This window comes from Schistocerca piceifrons, chromosome 7, assembly GCF_021461385.2.
Source record: "Schistocerca piceifrons isolate TAMUIC-IGC-003096 chromosome 7, iqSchPice1.1, whole genome shotgun sequence".
Taxonomy (NCBI): Eukaryota; Metazoa; Arthropoda; class Insecta; order Orthoptera; family Acrididae; genus Schistocerca; species Schistocerca piceifrons.
Genome location: NC_060144.1, coordinates 310,888,215 through 310,899,079, shown reverse-complemented (window position 1 = coordinate 310,899,079; position 10,865 = coordinate 310,888,215). Strand labels below are relative to the sequence as shown.

General features: G+C 42.3%; 1 protein-coding gene across 1 annotated transcript in view; it reads right to left on the bottom strand.

Moving 5' to 3' along the window:
- Window positions 1-273: 273 nt before the first annotated feature.
- Window positions 274-10,865, bottom strand: part of LOC124805098 (UDP-glucosyltransferase 2-like) — a 129,831-nt gene continuing 119,239 nt past the window's right edge. The window contains exons 6-7 of the mRNA XM_047265541.1: window positions 10,429-10,648; window positions 274-2,640 (exon numbers count right to left, since the gene is read on the bottom strand). Coding sequence (XP_047121497.1) covers window positions 2,361-2,640; window positions 10,429-10,648 — 500 coding nt within the window. The 3' untranslated portion in view covers window positions 274-2,360. The remainder of the gene's footprint in view (window positions 2,641-10,428; window positions 10,649-10,865) is intronic.

The following is a 10,865-nucleotide window of genomic DNA, read 5'->3' as shown; positions in this document are numbered from 1 at the left end:
GAACTCCCTGCATTTAAACCCAATTCAGAATCTGGGGGACATCTTGATCAGGCTATTCATGCCATGGGATCTCATCTGAGTACACATCTCACAGCAGTCTGGACTGCAAAGAGTGGATACTCAGGCTTTTGGTAGGTAGTCACATTAATGTGACTGGACAGTATATAAGGTCTTGGAAGAATTTCTGCATTGAAAGTAAATTGTTTGAAAACACATTTATTGTTACAATCTGTCTCACTGTAAGGTAATTTGTCATGAAGTTATTGCATAGGGGTGTTCATGTGTGAACTCTTGAGAACCTTTGATGAAAGAATATCAGCATTACAGTAATCTGTAGGAAACAAATCTATTTTACCAATCAGTACCTGACTCACTTATACCACTTGCGCATAAGAAAAATATGTGCTGCACAATACAATGAGTGTACAGTATGATAACCTCTCACTTCTTGTGGGGGCTGCAGGAGATGAGAAATCACATGTCTGATGATTTCAGGTTAGTACTGACTTGCTTCCAATCATCCACAACCTTAATTATCAGACAATATAGTGTGCAGTGATGTTACAGTAGCCATCATGACTGCTGTTTATTCTTCTGTTCAGTGTTATCTTTATTATGTATTGTTTTATTCATAAATGAGTAATGGGGCATTTCCTGATGCTTCACAAGGATGTAGGTACACTCTATTTTTGTTTTGTCTGTTAGTAATGTAAGCCACCTACATTATGAAATGAAGATTAATGATGATATGTTTGCCTAACTCCACTCTCCATGGCCTAGCTCAAATAAAATAAACTATGATTGCTGAGAATGCAGTGAAGTGAAATGGGTGGAGGTGGGGGTGAGGTACAGTGTTGCCAGCTTGCAGCCATCCATGCTTTACAATGCTCGGCCTGTATGTATGAGGGGTAATTATAGAACTTTAGCTGTCACTTCGAAACAATGTACTTGTGAACACAAACCTTGACAGTGGTGATAGTCCTCTACATAACCACTCTTCAGTGTGACAAATGTTTCCCAAGTATAGATGCCGTTTCAGAGACATTGATTGGTAGAAATCTACATTTTAGCTGCCAGGAAAAGTGCTAACCCAAACATCATCAACTCATCATTCTGGAAATACCTACCTAGCAATGGTTTCATCATCTGAGGAAACAGGGAGGATCGATTCTGTGGCATTCATGAGCATGTAGGAGGTTAAGACAAAATTTGATAGGCCAAAGAAGCAACATGTCAGTTTTCTCTGCAGAATGAGGTAGGGCATTGGACAACTTTCCACAATACTTCATATTGACAGCCTCTCACAAACGTTGTCAGGAGATTTTGGTAGTGTTCTCCTGTGACAGTTTGTACCTTTTGAGCATAATCTGTTAGCACCATGCCATGGTGCTCCCAAAAAGCATACAGCATCACTTTTCCCATTGATGTTTGACCCTTCATGTATTTTGCTGGTGCAGAACAAGTGGCTAAGGAATTGGCCTTACAGAGCTGCAAAACTTCTGCTGCTGCCTTGGTTTTCCAATCATTTGGTATGAGTGTGATTGATCAGTCATGTTAACTAGTGGGTGACAGCCATTATTAAATTCAAAACATATTGCACTGTACTAAAAATTGATCCATAACTGATCGTCATATTTTCCACTATCGGTTCCACTAAAATATGCCAGCATCTGAGCACCAGGATGTCCACTTCTCCTTTGATCTCCAGTTCTTCACAGAGAGATGTTTTGCCACATTGTTCCTCATCAGTGAGGGTTGTTTGATCACACTGGAAGAGTTCGTAATACATACCTACTTGTCATTTGATGGTTGATTGTTACCTTCCAGCATCTCAGCAACAGTTGTTGCAGTGTTGTACCTATCCAAATGCGGAAAACAAATTACTGCACAATACTACACTTCATTGATGGGTTGTGTCGCTTTGCTGTTGCTTCTCTTGCAGTTTGTCACAGTACTGTGATGTGAGATTTCAATATGTACCATATTGTGGGCATGTACCTAGAAATAAACTAAAAACTAACTTGTAGCTCTGTTTCCTTAAAGTGATAATTATTACATAACGACTACCTTCATACAAAAAAGGTAACACAGTGATCTCACTGTGATTAAGAATGGCCGATAACTGGCTGGAAACTGTCTTCTACCATTCAACATGATCAAAAAATTATTTTAGTTCAACTATAGTCCATGTGCACGATGAGGATTGCCCCAGCAGTCCCTGTGAGACATGATAAGCTACGCTACTGCACTATACTGAAGCTGTTTAATACAAATGCTAAGCAATCTCTCATCCACTGGATCAACTATTACACTCTCCTGTGCAGGAGAGCTATCACAGCTTTCTCATTCTCACAGTTACTCTACTGTGCTTTAATCTTGGCCCTACCGTTGGTCAACAAGTTGGACAGCTTCCACACAAGCAGACAGAGGACAGCAGAGGCACAGATGGCGATGAGAACGATGAATCCGATGACGTCGAGCAGCAGCAGTTGCCACCAGTACAGATCGAGAGCTGCACTACGCAAGTGGGGCGCCCCACGGTGGCGTATCACGTACTCGATCCACCAGATGGCACGCTCCACGGAGTCTGACTTGTGCTCCCTGAATATGCCCGACACACGCTTCATGTTCTCCCTGTACCTGCAACAATGACACTGCGTACTCAGAACGAGAACATTCAGATACACTGCACTAGTAACACTTCAGTAGAGACAGGCTGTGGACCCTGGACTACTGAAGACTCCTACAGATGTCAGAGTATCGTGATCCTGTGAGGAGGTAGCTAATTGCATCACACGAAGTAAAGTAAAAGCTCGTTATATCTTCAAGTGTCACTTTCTTTGCACATCTGGAAGCTATTACTGCCTTTTATTCCTTAATAAATGAGAACCTGCTAACTTCTTGCTCGTGACTTATATGACCTCTATAAGAAGTAATAATAATTTCCGCATTAGTAAATAACTATACATGTACAGAGTCTGTATAAAAAGTATTGGGAACAAATTTTTATTGTCGTGACTGTACTATTCAGCGTGCTTGCACCGTGCGTGCTCGACGGTGGGGGATGTGACCTTCAACACGGCCGAAGCGCTAGACGCCGGTGAGCATTTGTTCTGGCAAGGATGTGTTATTAGTAGAATCTTGTCGAGTGACTCGGTGCAAGCGCAAATTGCAGCGAATGATAGAACAGCGGTACACTATCAAATTTTGTACTGGACTGGGGAAATAGGGTACAGAGACTTTGGCCATGATTCGCCAAGTGTTCAAAGATGAAAGCACGTCACAAACTGCAGTTTTTAAGTGGCTTCAACTCTTGAAAGAGGGCCGAGAGAGTGTGAAAGACGCTGGCCGCTGTGACCGAGCAGTTCTAGCCGCTTCAGTCTGGAACCACGCTGCTGCTACGGTCGCAGGTTCGAATCCTTCCTTGGGCATGGATGTGTGTGATGTTCTTACGTTGGTTAGGTTTAAGTGGTTCTAAGTCTATGGGACTGATGACCTCAGATGTTAAGTCCCATAGGGCTTAGAGCCATTTGATCCATTTGAGGTGTGAAAGACGATCCCCACACTGGACGGACGTTGAAGTCAAGAACCACATTGAAGGCTAGATTCAGAGCGGCAGTGAAGTGTTTGCGAGGTCTAATAAGACGACAGTGCACAGCATTATTACTGAAGATTTAGCGATCCGGAAGATCTGCGCCAAACTTGTCCTCAAGGTCTTGGTGGGCGATCAAAAGCAGAAGCGAGTGTCTGCTAGTGACGATCTTCTCCAATGCATCGAAGAAGATCCACTTTTTGGACAATTTAATCAAGGGACATGGAAGTTGGATATCCGAATACAAGCCGGAAACAAAATGACGAAGTTCTGAATGGTACACTGCAGCATCATCTTGTCTAAAAAAAGATCGAATGAGAAAATCCTGAGTGAAAGTCATCCCCATCGTTTTCTTCGATACTGAATTTGTACGTGTAGGGTGGACAGAGAATGGTGCTTTTTTCCCTAGAAGTGCTAAGAAGACTGAAGAGAAGGGTCAGCTGCGTGAGGCCAGTTATAGATGGACATTAGGAATTGCATCATGACAACGCACCCCCACACCTGCTCCAAGGTCACCGACTACCCAACGATAAGTGGCATCATGACGATTCTCCAACGCACTTACAGTCCCGTCTTGGTACCAGCAGACTATTTTCAATTCCCAAAAGACGTCCTCCCTAGAAGGACCCCACCATAGGACTCTAAGTGCCATAAAAGAAGCTTCCACGTGTACCCTTAACAACCTTCCAGAATTCGCCTACTATGGGACCTGGGACCTGTGAGTCACGGAAAAGCCGATGGTAAAAGCGTGTTGACGCTCAAAGCCTGTACTTCGAAGAATTTTGAGGTATTGTAGCAATATCTCAAATAAAATAGTTTTCACAAACTTTTCCCATACTTTTTACACAAACCTGGTATGTCCAGTCAGTACATATCAATTAATGTGGCTCAGTTGATACGTACTGGCATTCTAACTGAAAAGTCTTTGTTCAATCCTGCATTGATGGCGTGATGTTTCCTTTTTCATTTATAGCTTTTTTCACTTGTGGCAATGATGTGTTAATGTGAAAAATGCTAAGTTGCACTGTGATACCGAGTCCATATTAACTTGGATATATAATAAATAAATTCGCCAAATAGCCATGAAAATTGAGAAGTTATTTTACTTTATTTTCGCTACCATTCTCGGCAATTCAATATGCCGTCCTCAGACCTCATATGCATCTCTCAAAAATTATTGATATTGGCATACTGAAGATGGCATGTAGAATTTCCGAAACTGGTAGCGAAAATAAAGTAAAATAATTTCTCAGTTTGCAAAGCTGTTTGGCGAATTTCTTTGTTTAATATTTGACCCGCCGCTGTTCCTCGTCCACAATGCATTAACAGACTTAACTTGAATAAGTCACTTATAAGATTAGGTTAGCATTCCTGTTAGTCCTGTTTGGTACAGATCCCACGCACTTGAGATATACTGAAAGATGGAATGCAGAAATGTTTCGGAAGCAGTCAATCTCTTTTTGTGGACGCTCTCTTCAACAGTTCTTGGAAAAGCTGCTTTACAAACCTAGAGTGAAATTTCTTTTCAATCTGAATCTTCCATTTTTTTCCAAGGGTGTACTGTCTTATCTCAAAGTTTCTGTATCATAGTAATTCCGTGTTACACACAATTTTATGGAGTTTTTTCCTTATCTAACTTGCAACTGAGAACTGTGCACAATCCAGTTCTTCTCATGCACCAAAACACATGACGCTTCTAATCAAATAACTCATGAAAACTTTTAAGACAAACGAACGACTGATCTGCTTTTCTTATAACATCATGAATATTAGCCAATCAAAACCAAATGTGCAACACACAGCCTGTCTCTGATGAAGGGCAGGTCACTTCGTGAGGCGAAGCAAGAACCTCAACAGCTGACAACGCAAATGGTAGCTGGGGCTTCCAAAGCTGAAAACAATAACCATCTATAGAGCTACGGCAACACTGAGGCTTTGCCACAGATATGAGAACGAAATGATGTTATATGACTGACTATGATAGATGTGCGAAACAGCTGCACCCAGCCCATTACAGCTGTCAGGGTGCTTTTTTCGCCATACGAGTATAACTTTTCATTCTAGAATGAATTACTCACTCTGCAGCCTAGTGTGATTAATGAAACCATCAGATTTAAAAAGGTAAGAGAACTGAAACCATTTAAGTATTCAACTTGCTATGAACAACTACATAAAAAACGGAAAGCTGATTCATGTCCACACCAAAGTTAGTATTTTACGTTGTCACCATAACGAATTAGTAGTAACACAATTAATAATGCAAAAGTATTTCTTATATGACACAGCATATTGTAAAATATTTTTTCTTAATTTGACTTTTGAATTTCCTGTTAAATCACTTATGTCGGTCGCATGATGTTACTACAACGTTTCAAGTCAATAAGCTATCTTCCAGATGCCACGGATCATAAGATGTCTCATACTTCTTGCAATATCTCGTTAAAGAATAACGAATACTGAAAATGGTTTACGCCATCTTCAAGAGCTCAAGAATATTCATCTGGGGAGATGAAGTAGAACTTTTAATGGAACAAACAGGCTTTCCGAGGAATCGAGCTCACTTCAAATGATGTAAGGCAAGTGCCCACACACTGAGGGTAACGTGAAAATGAACCACGATGTCTGTGTCGACATTTTCGGTGGCCAAGTGTTGCCTTTTCTTTTACAGCTTCGTGATAAGCATTCTGTGGACACTCCCATCTTTCAAGATGACAACAACCATGTTCGAGACCTGCACCCAGATGTTCCTGGTTTGACAAACACTCAGGCTCCTTATTGCACCTTGACTGTCTCGCTAAATCACCCGATCTTAAAATAATCCCTTAGAAAATGTCCGTGACTATTTTTCAAGGAGGGGCGGGGGGTACGTAACAAACAACAACCACACAGTTTAATAGCTCTACAGTATCTAATCTCCAGTAAATAGATTCAAGTTAACAGGGTAATTATAAAGTCCATGAAACATTTCTAAGAATCGAAATACACTGAAGAGCTAAAGAAACTGGAACACCTGCCTAATATCGTGTAGCGCCCCCGTGAGCATGCAGAAGTGTCGCAACACGACGTGGCATGGACTCGACTAATGTCTGAAGTAGTGCTGGAGGGAACTGACACCATGAATCTTGCAGGGCTGTCCATAAATTTGTAAGAGTGAGAAGGGGTGGAGATCTCTTCTGAACAGCATGTTGCAAGGCATCCCAGATATACTCAATAACGTTCATGTCTGGGGAGTTCGGTGGCCAGCGGAATTGTTTAAACTCAAAACAGTGTTCCTAGAGCCAATCTGTAGCAATTCTGGACATGTAGGGTGTCGCATTGTCCCGCTGGAAGTGCCCAAGTCCGTCGGAATGCACAATGGACACGAATGGATGTAGGTGATCAGACAGGATGCTTACGTACATGTCACATATCAGGGTAGTATCTAGACATATCAGGGGCCCCATATCACTCCAACTGCACAGCGCCACATCATTACAGAGCCTCCACCAGCTTGAACAGTCGCCTGTTGACATGCAGGGTACATGGATTCATAAGGTTGTCTCCATACCCGTACAAGTCCATCTGCTCGATACAATGTGAAACGAGACTCATTCAACCAGACATGTTTCCAGGTATCAACAGTCCAATGTCGGTGTTGACGGACCCAGGCGAGACGTAAAGCTTCGTGTCGTGCAGTCATCAAGGGTACATGAGTGGACCTTCTGCTCCGAAAGCCCATATCAATGATGTTTCGTTGAATGGTTCGCACGTTGACACTTGTTAATGGCCTGGCAGTGAAATCTGCAGCAATTTGCGAAAGGGTAGCACTTGTGGCACGTTGAACGGTTCTCCTCAGTCACCGTTGGTCCCATTCTTGCAAGATCTTTTTCCGGCCGCAGCGATGTCGGAGATTTGATGTTTTACCGGATTCCTGATATTTAAGGTACACTCTTGGAAAGATCGTACGGGATAATCCCCACTTCATCGCTACCTCGGAGATGCTGTGTCCTATCGCTCGTAAGCCGACTATAACAACTCATTCAAACTCATTTAAATCTTGATAACCTGCCAGTGCAGCAGCAGCAGCAACCGATCTACCAACTGTGCCCGACACTTGTCATCTTATATAATTGTTGTTGACCGCAGCGCCGTATTCTGCCTGTTTACACATCTCTGTATTTGAATACGCATGCCTATACCAGCTTCTTTGGCCCTTCAGTGCAGATAAATGGTCAATAGCAGTGTAACATATGATATAATATGTGAACGATAAAGTCTCAACGGCTTTTTTTTTACAATGTACATAAATGCTGTATGTGTCCACCCTTCGTCATGTGGGACACGTCTAATTGGTCTATTTGGTAGTCCAGTTCTGCCCATACTAGACACAGCATATCACGAGTGACGAAAGGAACAGTTCCTTTGGTGCGGTGTTGCAAGTCTTTGAAACATAAATACTGTCCTTGATGTACACCTTAAGAAAAAAATCGCAAAAGATCAAGTCCTTTGAGTCTAGTGGTTACCCAAATAGTGTTGGGTCAGCAGCCATAGTAAGGCCTTTCTAACATCACGGCAATGTCTGATTCAGGTAATTTAGTATACAATTGGGGAAATGTGGAGGGGCGCAATCATACTGAAAAGTTAAATCCCAGCTATCAGCTTCAAGTTGTGGCATGAACCACAACTGCAGCATGTTGAGATAGGTGATACCATTCTCAGTTCTCTCAGTGAAGAAGAAGGGTGCGTACACTGTGCCGTTCAATGCAGCATGGAACATGAAACTTGCCAGGAGAAGTGCTGTGACACTCACTACCGTTTGGGAAAGTGCAAATTCTAGCACACAAAATGTTTTCTCCTTCTGGTTCACTGCCATTTTCACCAACTATGGTCGATAGCGCCCCTGTCGACATCCTCCAAACTAACTTTCCTTGCACCCTGTTCAAACAAAGTTTGAGATTTTGTATTTCACGTACTGTCCATTTTGTTACGTTATGTTTAGCCTTTACCTAAACTGATTTCATAAAATGTTTCATGTACTTTATAGTTAGCCTGTATATAACGTACCTGAAGTAATTTTCGAACTCTCTTCCTTTCCTAATCAAGGCCATTGTAAAAGCAGAATGTGGAGATACACGCTATAAGTGTGACGTCATCTTGGGGGGACAAGGGTCCAGATAAATACGGGCCACCAACGAAATAGTAATGCCACAGTAGTCACCTTGTCTGCCATACTTCACGAATCCTCAGCTCCATGCATGGTCCACAGGAAATCAGTACGTCACGAAAAGGTACCCCTAAATGTCTTAACTTTGATGTGTGCTGTCGAGAATTGCAAGCATTTACAAGTGCAGACAAGAATTATTAAACTCATCCGAAATAGTTATTCGGTCTCCGCCACAGACAGCTACTGGCACTCATAAGACCTGCAGTGTCACATGGTGCGATGTACGCCCTGCGGCCTGCCATTTTCATGGGCCTCGGGGGTGACTAATCTTTGTCCCAGGTGCTTGCTTTTGAAGGCAACAGGAACACCCTTCTTCCAGCGCAACAACTATAGCTCACACAGGGTACGGTGGCCGTTGTGCAATGACCAATTTTCGTTCAAAGCCCTGGATGAGTTCATTAGTTCGTTCAGAAGGGGTGTCAGGCTCGAGATGCACACTGTGCAGTCTTTCTCGCACGATTTTACAGAAACTATTCAGTAAAAAAAATTCATGATGCTGCGCCCGTCATTTCGCTAATGGTCCTAGTTACTGTCATATTTACGTGAAAGTAAGACATTGCGCGAAATTTGGAAAAGCGTGTGTTGAAAAATAGATGTCGCAATGATTTCGCATTTTGTGCATATTACATGATATGTTGTTGCGTACGAAATTTAGCAAACGTATTGAATTTCTCTTTAGACTTGGGTAGAGGCATCTATCCATCACCAGTCTCGAGAAAACTGATCTGATGTAGAATAGTAATCTGTGATCACACCTCACCAGCGATAAGGTCAGTGTGAAATATCCACAAAATTCCGCATTTTTCGTAAACTATTTCAGATATAGAAATGAGATTTTGACAAATGAAATAACACAAATGGTATTTCACCACATTGTTATTACGTAAAACATCATTATCTACTGTGTTATTCCAATAACTACAGACTTTTTTGGTGAAAGAATGTAATTTTTAAGGGCCATCAATAGGTCGTGGAACGAGAAATGCTATGGGTTTTGAAACAACGTATGTGAAGACACTACACTTCTTTTTGTAACAAGGATGTGCTTTTTTTATAAGCTTCTGACTTTACTTTTCATCAGTTCCTCACTTAATAAGCTTAATAAACCATGGTTCAGGAGTTCTCTCGCAATTGTGTCTGCACAACAAGTTAGTGAGGTGAGACTGTGTAAACTCCGCAGTGGTTTGGCAAGAGAAGCAGATTTTGACATGGCAACTAAAGAAATGTATAGGTTTTACTCAAAATTCGGTGCTTGTGACACTTTTCTGAAAATTACAAATGGCTAACAAGCAGGCGAAAATAAATCGCTGCATTTCGGTGGTATTCTTTTTAGATAGTAATGAAAGAAAAGATGACAGTAGATCTTTTTGAATGGTCACGATGCAAATGTAGGCGTGAAGGGGCTCCCCTTAATATTTACAAAAAGTGTGAGCGTAGGCTTCAGTTTAGAATGGCACTTCCCCTCCAGTGCTCAGCATTTCCCCTACAACGCTCTGGACGAACCCCCATCACTGCCGCTCTCCCCATGCTTCCCCAGCCGACTGCGCATCTAGCGGCCACGGCATTCTGCGTGCACTACACCTCTGACTCATTTGTGTGAGGTTATACAGGTCACGCCTTGTTTCATACTTACTTGCTGTCGTTCAGCAATGATTTCAGGTCTCGCAGAACCGTCTCCTTGCTGACCTCACTGTACTCGAGCCAGATGCCTATCTCGGCCTGCTTAATCTTGGCGGCGTTGTGCGCCTGATCAGAGAAGAAGGGCATAACCAGAAGTGGTACAGCATGGTACGTCGCCTCGTTCAGGCTCTGCAGACCTCCCTGCATGATGAACACCCGCACGTTTGGATGGGCTGTAAGAACATAAACAATAGTTAATGGTAGTACCAACTGTTTCCCTGGAAACAACATTCCACAATACAGAGTGGTCCAAATTGTTTGACATCTTCAGAAACATAGGTATATTCTAAAGGGAAAGGCCGGTCACATGCAACGAGTACAAGAACCAAGATGTTACAATAAGAATACAAGACTCAGAGAGAATTTCTTGGATTAAAAAGTACATAGGGC